We start from the raw sequence: 19,772 nt of genomic DNA, 5'->3' as shown, positions 1-19,772 counted from the left end.
TATATCTAACAGGAAGATATAGGGTTCAAAATGGAAATATTCAAACCAAAAATTTAAAAAAAAATACATATTTTGAATGCCTATAACTCAAGTATTTCTTGATGGAACGCAACGATGTTTGCATCAATTGAGTGGGAATATTTCTACGCATCAATCACCATAAAGTAAACTATATTTTTGAGACAAACAATTGTGAAATTGTAAAATATCAAGCATTATCTGAACGCGTCTTATCTCACGTTTTGATTGGCCCAATATAAACTCCTCTAATTGTATTAACAAAAAGGAGTGACTCAAGTATTAACAAAGTACAATTTGAATACATGAATACCATTGCGAAAATAATCGTAGCTATCCACCATGCATGTCATTCTATTTAAGGGAAATAAAAGAAATATGAAAAAGAAGCCACTGATAAAATTTGCATGGTTTATCACCGAAACTTACACTATGAATCACCGAAACTCTTCACTTATCTCGTCTGAGGGTTCAGGTGAAAGGCATCTTTTGATCTTTTTGAATTGCACTAACGTTCCTGGAGTAACATTTGCCGTCTCAACTTAGCTATTAAACTTGCTTCATTTAATAGTAACTAGTTGAGATTTTTTATGCCAAATAATACGCCTTGAATGTATTCCTTCTGCTTCTAGATCCAAAAACACGAATATCGTGTTATAGTTGCCTTTTCACGTAAACTGCGGAGAGGCCTGGATGCTTTATCTAATTATTTAACGAGTTGGAAAACTGGTGTCATTGTGGTAACGACTCAAACTATTTTATTTCCACATGAGAAATTACTTGTTCCGACTTTTTTTTTATCTGTATTATAGTGACTTTCGCCAGATCGCCTCTACACTTGTTCCGACTGATTATTGCAGAACTAGGCTTGGCGACTTCATAATTCAGAAGTCCGAAGAGGTAATTTACTTAGGACTCACATTAGATAGACAACTGATCTTTAGATCTCATATTTAAAACTTTTCGTCAGAGAAATTTCCTTCGACTTGAACTGTGGCCACGCGTATTCTAGAGCTTGCCCCTCGGAATACTTTCAAGGCGTGTTATTTGGCTTAAGAAATCTCAACTAAGTATTAATAAATGACGCTAGTTAATACATACGTTGAGACGGCAAAAGTTCCACAGGGAACGTTAACGCCATTCAAGAATTTAGAACTTTTAAGCTGAACCTGAATAATCAGTTGCCTATCATCTACTCTGTGATTGAATACGCAATCTCATTTTGGAAGAGCTGCGTCCCTTCGCACAAACTGAGACTCCAGCGAGTACAAAACAAGATCCTAAAGATGATCCTTGATCTTCCCCCTTGGACGAGAACTAGTGAGATGCATGAGAAGATGGAAAGGTGAGAAGGTTGCCCTCAAGAACCACAACCATAGAAAGAGGTTCTCCACCTCCGAACATGCAATAAAAGAAAACCTGTGAAAGATTTAATTATTATTTAGAAGCAACAAAAGCCAGAACGGATCAGAGTAAGATTGATCAGAACAAAAATAATAGCAAACAGTTGTGGAAAATTAAAAAAAAAAATTAAAGCTTAAAACAGTTGTCCGCGATCCATAACTTTCGGAAATTACACACGCGAATGCTGTTGTATCTATAGATATGGGTCTATCAGATATGTGTAGTCACTGCTGTGAGAGAATAGAAGATCCGAATACAGAAGCGATAGAGTGCTACGGTAAGTGTCATGAAACAATACATATTGTATGCTTACCTAGCGTGGTGCGTTCTAATATGGATTTTTTTTAAAAAGAAAATGCGGTTTTTGTTTGCGATACATGTCTTCTGCTACTTGAAAATGGTTTTGGAAACAATCATTTTGATGATTCGGTAAGCAAAATTTTGAATAATATTAATGAGCTGAAATGTTTAGTAGACTTGGCTAAAAACTTTGAGCTCAAAGTAAAAGAGGCAGTACGTACGGAAATTGCAAATTTAGTAAAAAACAATATTGATGTTAACGCAGATGCGGAAGAAACACCTCAGCGATATAATCTACGATCAAATTAAAAAAAGCGCCGACGTGACGAGCAAGCAAATAAAAATGAAAATACAACTCCTTTGAGTTTTGCTGCTGTGCAGATGCAGGGAAAACAACAAATGAAATTATATCGGATAAGAAGACTAATGTAAAAAATAAAACTTTGACAAGGGAAAAGATGACGGCGCCAGTGGTTGTATGGTTAGCGTAACAGCCTCACAATCCGATCGGCCTGGGTTCAATCCCAGCTGGCGTCGTTGGGATTTTCTGAGGCGAAAAATCTCTGGTTACGTCTTCCTTCGGAGCGGAAGTAAAAGAAGTTGGCCCGGCTCATGAGTTGTTGAGTCTGATAGGTAGGAACAGGTGGAGTCGCCTCCCTGATGTCGGTGATTGGCACTAAAGTGGCGGAAATAGGCCGACGAAAAATAAGCGAAGATAAAAAAAAAAAAAAAGGGAAAAGATCTTAATCATAAAGCCAAAAATAACACAGGAATCAGATATTACAAGAAAAATTCAGAAAGAAAATGTTAATCCCAAGGGATTGAATATAAATAGTCTGCGAAACGGAAAAAATGATACTGTTGTTGTCTCTGCTTCTGAAAGAAACTCAATAGAGTTGTTGAAGGTATTAACCAACTCCCTATACTCCCAACTATTAACTAGTTGGGAAAAAGTTGGGTTAGGACTACGAGGTTAAAATACCAGAAGCACTGAAACTGTCACTGTCAAAATAATTGGACTTAGTGAAGAAATGGATGAGAATAATTTGAAGCTAACTTTGATGAAACAAAATCCTTTATTTATTTATTTGTTTGCTTTATTCGTGTAACTTAAGGAAAACCCCTTTTTTGTGAACGTTACACTGTGGTGTGATATTGTGGTTTAAATTTAACAAATTATTGTTACATCGATTTGTTACATAAAAACAAACATTTCGAAGAAAGAAAAGTCTATTGCAATGATAAAATGAAGTATAATAAATACAGTGCGATCATAGAAGTCGATAGAGATACGTATACTAAAATGATAGAAGCGAAATCAGTATTTTGTGGATTTGAAACATGTCGAGTGATTGATGGTTTAATGATTCTGAGATGTTTTAAATGCTGTGAATATGGTCATAAGATTGTGAAATGCGGAAAAACCATGAATTTAAGGACTGTACATCCGAGGAAATACATTGCTCAAATTGAGCTTGAGATTGAGCTTGGGTAGACTGTACAATTCGTAGTTGCTCTCCGTAATTGACCTGAACCAACCAAATTGCACAAAGAACACACAGATTGACGCTTGGGACTAGCAAATCATTCTCGTTGTGCAATTTTCGGCTATTCGAGCTTTAAATGGTCAATAACGACGCCGGCCACGTCCTTACAGTCACCAGGGGAAGGGAAGGAATGTTAGTATGATATTCGCCGTCCGAAGGCCAGAAGGGTCGCCTCTATAGCGTGGTTCCCTAGCGTTTATCATGGAAGGGATATTTGTTAATGGGATAGGTTCAAAATCAGGATTCACTGCGGTTAGTGATGTGATTCTGTAAACGCTAACTCTAAACTGCTCGACGACGAAGGGTATGAGAAGGTAACCGGAAAATACATCTATAGTAAAATGAGCTGACAATATATAGATATTCATGATTCATCGCGTGATTTATGAAATACTTAAAATTTTTCGACTCGCAGCGTTGGAAAGTGTTAATGGAAACCTGAGATGGTAACCGAGAAAACACTTTACAGTAAAATATATATTTCGTAAGTCGTCACGTCGCAAATTATTACTACAGGCAAACCTGCTTCCCCTCGACCCTTCTCCGTGGGACCCTCTAATTGTGTTCTCTTGTGCGTTTTAGTGTTGATCGAAACTTGAAAAAAAATCGGAATTTGAAAAAATCACACAAAAAATTTCACAGAATCGAGGAATCGCAAAAAATGGATAGCACAAAAACAGGTATACCGCCTGTAAATATTTTACATTTTCAACAAAAGGTAACCGGGAAACACCGACCGACAGACCGACGATATAGTCGTGATTAATCGCGTCGTGAGTTATTTTAGATTTATGGTATCAGATTCCAGACTTTTGTATTTTAAAACCTCAGAATTTAGACTTTCAGATTTAGTGGTTTTCGATTTTTTATTTTTTTTAAATTTTCTTGATTTTCTGGTTTTACGATTTTTTTATTTTTGATCCAATTATTCGATTTCAAAATTTTCAGTTTCAAAAATTTTGTTTCAAATTTTTAGATTTAGAATTTTGGATCATTATATTTTTAGATTTTCGAATGCATGGATTTTTAGATTTTTAGATTTAGGATTTGAATTTTTGAAGATCTTATTTAAGATTTTTCAGTTTCCCCTATTTTATTGTTCATGTTGGTTAGCAGCTGCCCCGTTCACTCCCGAATCATTTATCACTCTATTTCCGAGGAAGTACATTGCTCAAATTGCAACAAAATGAAAAACGAGCAAAGAATTGACATAGATACGGACACATTTCGATGCAATAGAAATATTGTTATCAAGTGAAAATCCCAAACTACTAATTATGGTTGAAACACATTTGACAGAATCAACTGATCTGGATGGATTTAATGTAGTAGGATATACAAAGCTAAATTGCTTATCGAGATCAGTTCATACTGGGGGTGTATATTTCGAGCTTTTTAAATTTTAAAGAAATTTACAATGAGATATACGGGGACAATTGGTTTCTAGCTGTAGAAGTCAGAGGATGCAAAATGTCTTTATACGCTGGCATATACCATTCGCCTAGTAGTAGCGACAAGGACTTTTTTGAATTTATGGAAGATGTATGGCTACAGCACATACAAGAATATGAAAAAAAAAGAATTATCATTACTGGTGATTTTAATATTGATTGGGCCGAGCATAGAAAATCACTCGAATTGAAATCAAGCCGCTGGATTTAAACAAAGAATTATTGATCACACCAGAGTAACTAGAACAACTTCGACGATCATTGACTTATTTTATACAAATTTTGATGATGGTGTGATTGAGATTGTTTATGATAGCAAAATCTCAGATCATGAAACGATTGGTATGATCTACATTTTTTCTGATGTTGACAATTTTGTAATAAATAAAGAAAAATCGCGTAAGTGTTGGAATAACTATTCAAAACGGATGTTGCAATCAGTTTTACAGAACAAAATAACACCGATTTCAGAACGAATCTCGCTTCATGAAGTTGCAAAAAGCTGGAAGAAGCGCTACCCGGTACCCGCGTAAAAAAAGACCAGTTCAAATATCACATCTACCCCTCAGCTCACATTTTTCTCTCATGTTCCCTCAGAGCATATTACGGTTATTAGTGCTTGTAATGGAGCTTAGCGCATAGTGCCGTGCCTTATCACGATTCTTACATGGATTCTGTTCTAAGTAAAGATAGTCCCATTTGATACCTATCATTAGGTGACATGGTTTTTTACGCGGATTTTCCAATTAGCGCGGTTTTTTACGCGGATTTTCGAATTAACGCGGTTTTTTTACGAGGTACGTATCCCCCGCGTAAAAAAAACCCGGGTGTAGTTGCCTTTGAGGGCGATGCAGCGATTATAGCGATCTTGCAACTTGATGCCATTTTTATAGTACTCTTTCGGTTTTTCCTCTAAATAGGCCTCAATTCTCAGAAATTCTCTCAGAGAAGCTTCATAATCGTGGACTTTCACCAATTCTCAACAATTTCCTGTACAATTTACTGTCAGAAAAGCACATGATTTTCTCTCATGGCAGCTCGAAATCTTCTCGTTACAGTTTTATGGGCCTACCACAAGGCTCCTGCCTAAGCCCCCTCTTGTACAGTTTTTACGTCAATGATAAGGATGATTGTCTAACTAGAGACTGCACCGCTGAGACAACTTGCAGACGATGGAGTTATTTCCATCACGGGTACTAATCCCGTCGTTCTGCAAAAGTCGTTGCAAGATACCCTGAACAATCTGTTCACGTGGGCCCTCGAATTCTCTACGGAGAAAACTGAAATGGTCGTTTTTTCTAGGAAGCACGAACCCGCACAATTCCAGCTTCACCTATCCGGCAAAACGATCCAACACTCTATGTTTATCAAAAACCTGGGTGTATATTTTGATTCTAAGTGTACCTGGGGGAGACACATTGCGTATTTGAAACAGAAATGCCAGCAAAGGATCAATTTTCTCCAAACAATTACCGGAACATGGTGGGGTGCCCATCCAGGAGACCTCATTCAGTTTTACAAAACAACGATATTATCAGTGTTAGAATATGGCAGTTTTTGCTTCCGATCAGCTGCCAGGATTCATATTCTCAAGCTGGAGAGAATACAATATTGTTGCTTGCGTATAGGCATGGGGTGTTTGCATTCGGCACATACGATGAGTCTCGAAGTTTTGGCAGGAGTACTCCCGCTTACTCTTCGGTTCACAGAATTATCCTACAGATTTCTAATCCGTTGCAAGATCATGAATCCATTGGTGATTGATAACTTCGAAAGTCTACTCCAACTGACTCCTCAGTCAAGTTTTATGTCTTTATATCATGAGTACCTTACCCACGACGTGCACCCTTCACCAGGCATCTCCAACCAAGTTTGCTTCCCATACTTCTGCAATTCCTCTGTCATTTTTGATCTGTCCATGCGACAAAAAATCCATGGAATACCAGATCATCTACGCTCAGATTCTATTCCGCCGATATTTTAGGCAGAATATGGGAAAGTTAGATCTAATAAAATGTTCTTTACTGACGGTTCATTCATAAACGGGTTCACTGGCTTCGGCATCTTCAATGAAAATTCCAGTGCCTCTTTCAAACTCAAAGATCCTTGTTCCGTGTATGTCGCTGAACTGGGTGCGATATATTACGCATTAGGGATCATTGAAACATTGCCCATCGACCACTATTTTATTTTTTCAGACAGTCTCAGCTCAATAGAGGCAATCCGCTCAATGAAAGTTGATAAACGCTCATCTTATTTCCTAACAAGAATAAGACAACTATTGAGTGTTTTGGTCGAAAAATTATTCAAGATTACCTTAGCATGGGTTCCCTCTCATTGCTCGATTCCGGGGAATGAGAAAGCGGACTCGCTAGCTAAGGTGGGCGCTTTAGAAGGCACACTTTTTGAAAGGCAAATTGCTTATAATGAATTTTTCCACATTCCTCGTCAGTATACGCTCGTAAGTTGGCAGCGCATGTGGAGTGGAGATGAGTTCGGTCGTTGGTTACACACGATTATCCCTAAGGTCTCGACGAGTGCATGGTTCAAGGGATTGGATGTAGGTCGTGATTTCATTCGCGTGATATCTCGGTTTATGTCCAATCACTACAACTTAAACGCGCATCTCTATCGCATTGGGCTCGCAGCAAACAATCTTTGTGATTGTGGCGATGGCTACCACGACATCGAGCATGTTGTCTGGTCGTGTATCCGGTTCCATGCTGCTCGCTCTCAGCTCTCTAGAGCACTGAGAGCACAAGGCAGACAATCGGATATCCCCGTCCGGGATATCTTAGGTAGCCGGGATCCTGATCTTCTGTTTCATCTATACCTGTTCCTCAGAAACGCCGATGTCAACGTTTAATGATGTTTCCTTCGTTGTGTCCCCGTTTAATATCCCTCCTATCCGATCGATAAACCTTTACTTAGTCGCGGCAATACATACACACACTCTTTACAGATGCACGGGCCGAAGGTTGTGCAGTCCAATGATCATTCAACAAGAGCCAAAGGTTGTACCGCTCATGACAACTCTACACGAGCTGATGATTGCGCCGGCTAGTGACCATTCTATCCTGGATTCCTCGAGTCGAGAAAGACGCACCACGCTAGATATGGGGTACAGACTAGGGGGCGTTGCTGATTAATGGTCAGCTACATCCCAATAGGAAGTATCCCGTGTCGAGAACACGTACAGAGCATCGAAGACTGCAACATACCAATTATGAGAACACTTGTAATACTAACCTCGAGCCAACCGCGAGTAATCGGTTACATATTACTGACATAGTTGTAAGACAAAAATTGTCAAAATATTGGACTCCCGGCCCCGTCAGGCTAACGCCACATGTACCTTAATAAAATATATATTTGGGTAATCGCTTCATCATCAGTCTTAAATTTCTTGCCAGCGAGCATTGTCTTCAGGTCTGCGAACAGAAAATTGTCGCTGGGGGCCAGACCTGGAGAACACGGTAGATGTGGAAGCAATTCGAAGCCCAATTCATGCAATTTTGTCATCTTTTTCTTTGATTTGTGATTTTTCCATTTTTTTTTTTGCAATAAGAGAAGTTGCTTCACTCTCAATGCTGTAACTCACGATCTAAATCGCTCGATTGTCAAATTTTGACACGTATCCATTGGAAGATGGTGCTTTGTGATAGTCAAGTTATGAACTTTTCAGCCGAACTGTTATGTTAAACGAATAGTTTTTCATCAGTCTATCAATTAACCGCAATTTTAGAATTGTGATGCTTATGAAGTTGTGAATCATTTCCGCGAGAGTCTAGGAACTTTTCATGCAGTGGTGGCAAAACAAAAAAGTACCAGAAATTTATTTCATAAAATGACGAAAATATTACATAAATTGAAAAAGTATTAATATTAGGAAACATTAAAAATCTGGATGATCAAAAGTATCCCCACGCGACGGTAAGTATAGAAATAGTGTTCCATTTTTTACGCCTAAAGTTATGTCAAACGCAAAAACGTCTTGGTTTCGTCAGTGACATTCCGACATTTATGGATTATTGCACACATTCGCTGGGGCGCCTTAATATATGTTTGTAGCATTACATTCGAAAACTTTGATTCATATGTTGGGATGGGTGATTTTGCTGTTTGTGTTTCTTCTGCTCTCAGGGAATGCCGTCGTAACCGTTCAACTATGTGGGTGTGGGATGTGACTTGTGGGGAAGCTTTATACGTTTACTTTCGTTGGTTGTTTCCTCCGAGATCAGGCGGGAAAATCATTAAGGAGAGTTTATTACACTTAATATCGCCATGTTTCTCATAACGTACACAGAAGCGTTCTGGTTCATTTTTCGACGAACAGTTCTTATGAAATCTTCTAAGATGCGCTTTTCCCTACGGAACGAATTGTAATTCTTAAAACAAATGAAATCTAATTCGGCTTCTTATGCACTCGGATAGAGATTTTTAATTTGTCATGTACCATGGAAACGAGTCGGGAAATATTATATTCGAAACTTTGAACATGAGCCCGGTCGAAGGACTTTGGGTCTCTAAATGTTTAACTCTCTGCCCTATTTCAGCTGAATGGTAAAATCTATAAAATAGAGAAATAGGGAAGAGAATTCAGAACGTATTTATCATACCCGCGGCTTGAGTTAAATTGCAGGAGTCGTGATTTGAGTCCACGCCGAGGAATAGATCTAGGGCCATCCACCGACTGGGACGGTCTGTGTTTCATATAGAAATGGTTTTGCAATGAAAAAGTGATTCAATAATCAATTTGAGAATTCATCCGAAGCATCAAAGAGGACAATTATGATGAAAAGCTAATAACATCATCGTTACTTACTCAGCGTTCGTTTCAGGTGTGGGCAAATCTCCGATAGTTGTCAGTGTGAGCGTTGACCAATAGAGACTGCCAAGGTACTTCCTAGTGAGCGTTGCATAGTCCCCCGGCCGATATGGATATACCCAGTCTCCCTGTGGGTGAAATACAAAAAAGCACGTAACGTATAGAATACCATATCTGCCAGTTGGAGGACACGTGTTTTCACGTGCTGCAGTATAGTGGCCATGATCCCGAGCAACTTTGTACTACCGTACCTGAAATCCTTCCGCCTCGGAAAGCAGAAAATAGAAACAACCGAACCAGTGGGCAAGTATGAGTAGGATGTGAATAAGATTTACGACTCGCCACAGATTGGGCCACACCGTCCTGCTCTCTACTATGTAGTAATACTTTATTGCACGATAAACCTGCTCCGGAGGTGGTAAATTTGAAATTAAAAGAAGAGAGAAGAAAAGGCGTATATACTCATTCAGAAAAACATTAACGCTTTCGCAAGATTGTCTAACGAACCTTGAAAAATCGAGGAAATCGCAGCAGAGGCTGCGAACCAAGGCGTATTTGTAGAATATCTAAAGGTACCAAAGTCGCTAGATCTAATAAAAATTCACTCGAGTGAAGATAATGGCCTGCCAATTTCCTCGAGTCGTACACCTGTTGGGGAAAAGGAGGAAATAAATTTTCATTGCACCAGAGAAGAAATAACTTTACCATACCATTAGTCCCTGTTCGAGATAGCCTGTTCGCAGCTGTACAACTACATCTACTATAAAAACAACGTCGGTAATACAATCACAGCTAAACCAAAATTTGTAGACCTTCTCCTGCAGCTCCGGGAAGCTCTGGCGAACGATCAACGTCCACATATTATAGAGAATACCAATCGTCACTGTCATCAACCAGTAGAAATAAAAATTTTCATCTGGATTCACCACAGTTTTGGGGATTTTGAGACGCCGACGTCGCCGCATTGTTCTGTCCGCATCGTTGGCGCTCTCCGATCCGGTATCTTCGACCGTTTCCTGTTGAGATGGCAAATAATACAAATCAATCTTTATACTCAATACATAATACTTAATACTTTCATGGCATGGTCTTTCAACCAGATTGCAGCCAGACTTTTTTTTTCTCATTTCCCATATTTCAAATTCAGATTCCAAACATCAGATTCTAGATTCAGATTCCAGGTTCATGTTTCTGTTTCAGATCCCAGAATCAGAATTCGGATTCAGAATTCGGATTCAGAATTAAATTCAAGATTCAGATTCCAGATTCAGATTCTAGATTCAGATTTCAGATTCAGATTTCGAAAACCAGATTCTAGATTCAGATTCCAGGTTCATGTTTTTGTTTAAGATTCTATATTCAGAATTCGGATTAAGAATCAAATTCAAGATACAGATTCCAGATTAAGATTCCAGATTCAGATTCCAGATTCAGATTCTAGATTCAGATTCCAGATTCAGATTCCAGATTCAGATTCCAGATTCAGATTCCAGATTCAGATTCCAGATTCAGATTCCAGATTCAGATTCCAGATTCAGATTCCAGATTCAGATTCTAGATTCAGATTCCAGATTCAGATTCCAGATTCAGATTCCAGATTCAGATTCCAGATTCAGATTCCAGATTCAGATTCCAGATTCAGATTCCAGATTCAGATTCCAGATTCAGATTCCAGATTCAGATTCCAGATTCAGATTCCAGATTCAGATTCCAGATTCAGATTCCAGATTCAGATTCCAGATTCAGATTCCAGATTCAGATTCCAGATTCAGATTCCAGATACAGATTCCAGATTCAGATTCCAGATTCAGATTCCAGATTCAGATTCCAGATACAGATTCCAGATTCAGATTCCAGATTCAGATTCCAGATACAGATTCCAGATTCAGATTCCAGATACAGATTCCAGATTCAGATTCCAGATTCAGATTCCAGATTCAGATTCCAGATTCAGATTCCAGATTCAGATTCCAGATTCAGATTCCAGATTCAGATTCCAGATTCAGATTCCAGATTCAGATTCCAGATTCAGATTCCAGATTCAGATTCCAGATTCAGATTCCAGATTCAGATTCCAGATTCAGATTCCAGATTCAGATTCCAGATTCAGATTCCAGATTGAGATTTCTAGATTCAGATTCCAGGTTCATGTTTCTGTTTCAGATTCCAGATTCAAAATTCGGATTCAGAATCAGATTCAAGATTCAGATTCCAGATTCAGATTCCTGATTCAGATTCCAGATTCAGATTCCAGATTCAGATTCCAGATTCAGATTCCAGATTCAGATTCCAGATTCAGATTCCAGATTCAGATTCCAGATTCAGATTCCAGATTCAGATTCCAGATTCAGATTCCAGATTCAGATTCCAGATTCAGATTCCAGATTCAGATTCCAGATTCAGATTCCAGATTCAGATTCCAGATTCAGATTCCAGATTCAGATTCCAGATTCAGATTCCAGATTCAGATTCCAGATTGAGATTTCTAGATTCAGATTCCAGGTTCATGTTTCTGTTTCAGATTCCAGATTCAAAATTCGGATTCAGAATCAAATTCAAGATTCAGATTCCAGATTCAGATTCCTGATTCAGATTCCAGATTCAGATTCTAGATTCAGATTCCAGCATAGCTTTGGAAACAATCAAGCAAATGGAACCAAATTTGGTATATGGAGGTTTTAGGGAGCAATAAATGTTCTATGGATGTTTGCCCCTTCCTGTATAACTCTAGAATCAATCAAGCAAACGGAACTGAATTTAGCTTTCGGATTCAGAATCAAATTCAAGATTCAGATTCCAGATTCAGATTCCAGATTCAGATTCCAGATTAAGATTCTAGATTCAGATTCCAGATTAAGATTCCAGATTCAGATTCCAGATTCAGATTCCAGATTGAGATTTCAGAATCAGATTCCAGATTCAGATTCCAGATTGAGATTTCTAGATTCAGATTCCAGATTCAGATTCCAGATTCAGATTCCAGATTCAGATTCCAGATTCAGATTCCAGATTCAGATTCCAGATTCAGATTCCAGATTCAGATTCCAGATTCAGATTCCAGATTGAGATTTCTAGATTCAGATTCCAGGTTCATGTTTCTGTTTCAGATTCCAGATTCAAAATTCGGATTCAGAATCAAATTCAAGATTCAGATTCCAGATTCAGATTCCTGATTCAGATTCCAGATTCAGATTCTAGATTCAGATTCCAGCATAGCTTTGGAACCAATCAAGCAAATGGAACCAAATTTGATATATGGAGGTTTTAGGGAGCAATAAATGTTCTATGGATGTTTGCCCCTTCCTGCATAACTCTAGAATCAATCAAGCAAACGGAACTGAATTTAGCTTTCGGATTCAGAATCAAATTCAAGATTCAGATTCCAGATTCAGATTCCAGATTCAGATTCTAGATTCAGATTCCAGATTCAGATTCCAGATTCAGATTCCAGATTCAGATTCCAGATTCAGATTCCAGATTCAGATTCCAGATTCAGATTCCAGATTCAGATTCCAGATTGAGATTTCAGAATCAGATTCCAGATTCAGATTCCAGATTCAGATTCCAGATTCAGATTCCAGATTCAGATTCCAGATTCAGATTCCAGATTCAGATTCCAGATTCAGATTCCAGATTCAGATTCCAGATTCAGATTCCAGATTCAGATTCCAGATTCAGATTCCAGATTCAGATTCCAGATTCAGATTCCAGATTCAGATTCCAGATACAGATTCCAGATTCAGATTCCAGATTCAGATTCCAGATTCAGATTCCAGATTCAGATTCCAGATTCAGCTTCAGATTCAGATTCCAGATTCAGATTCCAGATTCAGATTCCAGATTCAGATTCCAGATTCAGATTCCAGATTCAGATTCCAGATGCAGATTCCAGATTCAGATTCCAGATTCAGATTCCAGATTCAGATTCCAGATTCAGATTCCAGATTCAGATTCCAGATTCAGATTCCAGATTCAGATTCCAGATTGAGATTTCTAGATTCAGATTCCAGGTTCATGTTTCTGTTTCAGATTCCAGATTCAAAATTCGGATTCAGAATCAAATTCAAGATTCAGATTCCAGATTCAGATTCCTGATTCAGATTCCAAATTCAGATTCAGATTCCAGATTCAGATTCCAGATTCAGATTCCAGATTCAGATTCCAGATTCAGATTCCAGATTCAGATTCCAGATTCAGATTCCAGATTCAGATTCCAGATTCAGATTCCAGATTCAGATTCCAGATTCAGATTCCAGATTCAGATTCCAGATTCAGATTCCAGATTCAGATTCCAGATTCAGATTCCAGATTCAGATTCCAGATTCAGATTCCAGATTCAGATTCCAGATTCAGATTCCAGATTCAGATTCCAGATTCAGATTCCAGATTCAGATTCCAGATTCAGATTCCAGATTGAGATTTCTAGATTCAGATTCCAGGTTCATGTTTCTGTTTCAGATTCCAGATTCAAAATTCGGATTCAGAATCAAATTCAAGATTCAGATTCCAGATTCAGATTCCTGATTCAGATTCCAGATTCAGATTCCAGATTCAGATTCCAGCATAGCTTTGGAACCAATCAAGCAAATGGAACCAAATTTGGTATATGGAGGTTTTAGGGAGCAATAAATGTTCTGTGGATGTTTGCCCCTTCCTGCATAACTCTAGAATCAATCAAGCAAACGGAACTGAATTTAGCTTTCGGATTCAGAATCAAATTCAAGATTCAGATTCCAGATTCAGATTCCAGATTCAGATTCCAGATTCAGATTCCAGATTCAGATTCCAGATTCAGATTCCAGATTGAGATTTCAGAATCAGATTCCAAAAATCAGATTCTAGATTCATGTTTCTGTTTCAGATTCCAGATTCAAAATTCGGATTCAGAATCAAATTCAAGATTCAGATTCCAGATTCAGATTCCAGATTCAGATTCAAGATTCAGATTCCGATTCCAGATTCAGATTCCAGATTCAGATTCCAGATTCAGATTCCAGATTCAGATTCCAGATTCAGATTCCAGATTCAGATTCCAGATTCAGATTCCAGATTCGGATTCCAGATTCAGATTCCAGATTCAGATTCCAGATTCAGATTCCAGATTCAGATTTCAGATTCAGATTTCAAAAACCAGATTCTAGATTCAGATTCCAGGTTCATGTTTCTGTTTAAGATTCTATATTCAGAATTCGGATTCAGAATCAAATTCAAGATACAGATTCCAGATTCAGATTCCAGATTCAGATTCCAGATTCAGATTCCAGATTCAGATTTCAGATTCAGATTCCAAAAATCAGATTCTAGATCCAGATTCCAGGTTCATGTTTCTGTTTCAGATTCCAGATTCAAAATTCGGATTCAGAATCAAATTCAAGATTCAGATTCCAGATTCAGATTCAAGATTCAGATTCCGATTCCAGATTCCGATTCCAGATTCCGATTCCAGATTCCGATTCCAGATTCAGATTCCAGATTCAGATTCCAGATTCAGATTCCAGATTCAGATTCCAGATTCAGATTCCAGATTCAGATTCCAGATTCAGATTCCAGATTCAGATTCCAGATTCAGATTCCAGATACAGATTCCAGATTCAGATTCCAGATTCAGATTCCAGATTCAGATTCCAGATTCAGATTCCAGATTCAGATTCCAGATTCAGATTCCAGATTCAGATTCCTGATTCAGATTCCAGATTCAGATTCCAGATTCAGATTCCAGATTCAGATTCCAGATTCAGATTCCAGATTCAGATTCCAGATTGAGATTTCTAGATTCAGATTCCAGGTTCATGTTTCTGTTTCAGATTCCAGATTCAAAATTCGGATTCAGAATCAAATTCAAGATTCAGATTCCAGATTCAGATTCCTGATTCAGATTCCAAATTCAGATTCCAGATTCAGATTCCAGATTCAGATTCCAGATTCAGATTCCAGATTCAGATTCCAGATTCAGATTCCAGATTCAGATTCCAGATTCAGATTCCAGATTCAGATTCCAGATTGAGATTTCTAGATTCAGATTCCAGGTTCATGTTTCTGTTTCAGATTCCAGATTCAAAATTCGGATTCAGAATCAAATTCAAGATTCAGATTCCAGATTCAGATTCCTGATTCAGATTCCAGATTCAGATTCTAGATTCAGATTCCAGCATAGCTTTGGAACCAATCAAGCAAATGGAACCAAATTTGGTATATGGAGGTTTTAGGGATAAATAAATAAATGTTCTATGGATGTTTGCCCCTTCCTGCATAACTCTAGAATCAATCAAGCAAACGGAACTGAATTTAGCTTTCGGATTCAGAATCAAATTCAAGATTCAGATTCCAGATTCAGATTCCAGATTCAGATTCCAGATTCAGATTCCAGATTCAGATTCCAGATTGAGATTTCAGAATCAGATTCCAAAAATCAGATTCTAGATTCATGTTTCTGTTTCAGATTCCAGATTCAAAATTCGGATTCAGAATCAAATTCAAGATTCAGATTCCAGATTCAGATTCCAGATTCAGATTCAAGATTCAGATTCCGATTCCAGATTCAGATTCCAGATTCAGATTCCAGATTCAGATTCCAGATTCAGATTCCAGATTCAGATTCCAGATTCAGATTCCAGATTCAGATTCCAGATTCAGATTCCAGATTCAGATTCCAGATTCAGATTCCAGATTGAGATTTCAGAATCAGATTCCAGATTCAGATTCCAGATTCAGATTCCAGATTCAGATTCCAGATTCAGATTCCAGATTCAGATTCCAGATTCAGATTCCAGATTCAGATTCCAGATTCAGATTCCAGATTCAGATTCCAGATTCAGATTCCAGATTCAGATTCCAGATTCAGATTCCAGATTCAGATTCCAGATTCAGATTCCAGATTCAGATTCCAGATACAGATTCCAGATTCAGATTCCAGATTCAGATTCCAGATTCAGATTCCAGATTCAGATTCCAGATTCAGCTTCAGATTCAGATTCCAGATTCAGATTCCAGATTCAGATTCCAGATTCAGATTCCAGATTCAGATTCCAGATTCAGATTCCAGATGCAGATTCCAGATTCAGATTCCAGATTCAGATTCCAGATTCAGATTCCAGATTCAGATTCCAGATTCAGATTCCAGATTCAGATTCCAGATTCAGATTCCAGATTCAGATTCCAGATTGAGATTTCTAGATTCAGATTCCAGGTTCATGTTTCTGTTTCAGATTCCAGATTCAAAATTCGGATTCAGAATCAAATTCAAGATTCAGATTCCAGATTCAGATTCCTGATTCAGATTCCAAATTCAGATTCAGATTCCAGATTCAGATTCCAGATTCAGATTCCAGATTCAGATTCCAGATTCAGATTCCAGATTCAGATTCCAGATTCAGATTCCAGATTCAGATTCCAGATTCAGATTCCAGATTCAGATTCCAGATTCAGATTCCAGATTCAGATTCCAGATTCAGATTCCAGATTCAGATTCCAGATTCAGATTCCAGATTCAGATTCCAGATTCAGATTCCAGATTCAGATTCCAGATTGAGATTTCTAGATTCAGATTCCAGGTTCATGTTTCTGTTTCAGATTCCAGATTCAAAATTCGGATTCAGAATCAAATTCAAGATTCAGATTCCAGATTCAGATTCCTGATTCAGATTCCAGATTCAGATTCCAGATTCAGATTCCAGCATAGCTTTGGAACCAATCAAGCAAATGGAACCAAATTTGGTATATGGAGGTTTTAGGGAGCAATAAATGTTCTGTGGATGTTTGCCCCTTCCTGCATAACTCTAGAATCAATCAAGCAAACGGAACTGAATTTAGCTTTCGGATTCAGAATCAAATTCAAGATTCAGATTCCAGATTCAGATTCCAGATTCAGATTCCAGATTCAGATTCCAGATTCAGATTCCAGATTCAGATTCCAGATTGAGATTTCAGAATCAGATTCCAAAAATCAGATTCTAGATTCATGTTTCTGTTTCAGATTCCAGATTCAAAATTCGGATTCAGAATCAAATTCAAGATTCAGATTCCAGATTCAGATTCCAGATTCAGATTCAAGATTCAGATTCCGATTCCAGATTCAGATTCCAGATTCAGATTCCAGATTCAGATTCCAGATTCAGATTCCAGATTCAGATTCCAGATTCAGATTCCAGATTCAGATTCCAGATTCGGATTCCAGATTCAGATTCCAGATTCAGATTCCAGATTCAGATTCCAGATTCAGATTTCAGATTCAGATTTCAAAAACCAGATTCTAGATTCAGATTCCAGGTTCATGTTTCTGTTTAAGATTCTATATTCAGAATTCGGATTCAGAATCAAATTCAAGATACAGATTCCAGATTCAGATTCCAGATTCAGATTCCAGATTCAGATTCCAGATTCAGATTTCAGATTCAGATTCCAAAAATCAGATTCTAGATCCAGATTCCAGGTTCATGTTTCTGTTTCAGATTCCAGATTCAAAATTCGGATTCAGAATCAAATTCAAGATTCAGATTCCAGATTCAGATTCAAGATTCAGATTCCGATTCCAGATTCCGATTCCAGATTCCGATTCCAGATTCCGATTCCAGATTCAGATTCCAGATTCAGATTCCAGATTCAGATTCCAGATTCAGATTCCAGATTCAGATTCCAGATTCAGATTCCAGATTCAGATTCCAGATTCAGATTCCAGATACAGATTCCAGATTCAGATTCCAGATTCAGATTCCAGATTCAGATTCCAGATTCAGATTCCAGATTCAGATTCCAGATTCAGATTCCAGATTCAGATTCCTGATTCAGATTCCAGATTCAGATTCCAGATTCAGATTCCAGATTCAGATTCCAGATTCAGATTCCAGATTCAGATTCCAGATTCAGATTCCAGATTCAGATTCCAGATTGAGATTTCTAGATTCAGATTCCAGGTTCATGTTTCTGTTTCAGATTCCAGATTCAAAATTCGGATTCAGAATCAAATTCAAGATTCAGATTCCAGATTCAGATTCCTGATTCAGATTCCAAATTCAGATTCCAGATTCAGATTCCAGATTCAGATTCCAGATTCAGATTCCAGATTCAGATTCCAGATTCAGATTCCAGATTCAGATTCCAGATTCAGATTCCAGATTCAGATTCCAGATTCAGATTCCAGATTCAGATTCCAGATTGAGATTTCTAGATTCAGATTCCAGGTTCATGTTTCTGTTTCAGATTCCAGATTCAAAATTCGGATTCAGAATCAAATTCAAGATTCAGATTCCAGATTCAGATTCCTGATTCAGATTCCAGATTCAGATTCTAGATTCAGATTCCAGCATAGCTTTGGAACCAATCAAGCAAATGGAACCAAATTTGGTATATGGAGGTTTTAGGGATAAATAAATAAATGTTCTATGGATGTTTGCCCCTTCCTGCATAACTCTAGAATCAATCAAGCAAACGGAACTGAATTTAGCTTTCGGATTCAGAATCAAATTCAAGATTCAGATTCCAGATTCAGATTCCAGATTCAGATTCCAGATTCAGATTCCAGATTCAGATTCCAGATTGAGATTTCAGAATCAGATTCCAAAAATCAGATTCTAGATTCATGTTTCTGTTTCAGATTCCAGATTCAAAATTCGGATTCAGAATCAAATTCAAGATTCAGATTCCAGATTCAGATTCCAGATTCAGATTCAAGATTCAGATTCCGATTCCAGATTCAGATTCCAGATTCAGATTCCAGATTCAGATTCCAGATTCAGATTCCAGATTCAGATTCCAGATTCGGATTCCAGATTCAGATTCCAGATTCAGATTCCAGATTCAGATTCCAGATTCAGATTCCAGATTCAGATTCCAGATTCAGATTTCAGATTCAGATTTCAAAAACCAGATTCTAGATTCAGATTCCAGGTTCATGTTTCTGTTTAAGATTCTATATTCAGAATTCGGATTCAGAATCAAATTCAAGATACAGATTCCAGATTCAGATTCCAGATTCAGATTCCAGATTCAGATTCCAGATTCAGATTCCAGATTCAGATTCCAGATTCAGATTTCAGATTCAGATTCCAAAAATCAGATTCTAGATTCAGATTCCAGGTTCATGTTTCTGTTTCAGATTCCAGATTCAAAATTCGGATTCAGAATCAAATTCAAGATTCAGATTCCAGATTCAGATTCAAGATTCAGATTCCGATTCCAGATTCCGATTCCAGATTCCGATTCCAGATTCAGATTCCAGATTCAGATTCC

General features: G+C 37.8%; 1 protein-coding gene across 10 annotated transcripts in view; it reads right to left on the bottom strand.

Moving 5' to 3' along the window:
* Positions 1–19,772, bottom strand: part of LOC129780113 (uncharacterized) — a 391,085-nt gene that overhangs the window by 25,574 nt on the left and 345,739 nt on the right. For 8 of the 10 annotated variants that reach the window (XM_055788062.1, XM_055788066.1, XM_055788065.1 and 5 more), the window contains 5 exons: positions 10,259–10,564; positions 10,056–10,196; positions 9,800–9,952; positions 9,546–9,676; positions 9,340–9,423 (listed from right to left, as the gene is read on the bottom strand). In XM_055788062.1, the coding sequence (XP_055644037.1) occupies positions 9,340–9,423; positions 9,546–9,676; positions 9,800–9,952; positions 10,056–10,196; positions 10,259–10,564 (815 nt within the window). The remainder of the gene's footprint in view (positions 1–9,339; positions 9,424–9,545; positions 9,677–9,799; positions 9,953–10,055; positions 10,197–10,258; positions 10,565–19,772) is intronic. The other 2 variants (XM_055788063.1, XM_055788069.1) reach the window with 1 other exon arrangement.

Source organism: Toxorhynchites rutilus, chromosome 3, assembly GCF_029784135.1.
Source record: "Toxorhynchites rutilus septentrionalis strain SRP chromosome 3, ASM2978413v1, whole genome shotgun sequence".
NCBI lineage: Eukaryota > Metazoa > Arthropoda > Insecta > Diptera > Culicidae > Toxorhynchites > Toxorhynchites rutilus.
Note: the sequence above shows the minus strand (reverse complement) of the source record. Positions and strands in the feature narration are given on the sequence as shown.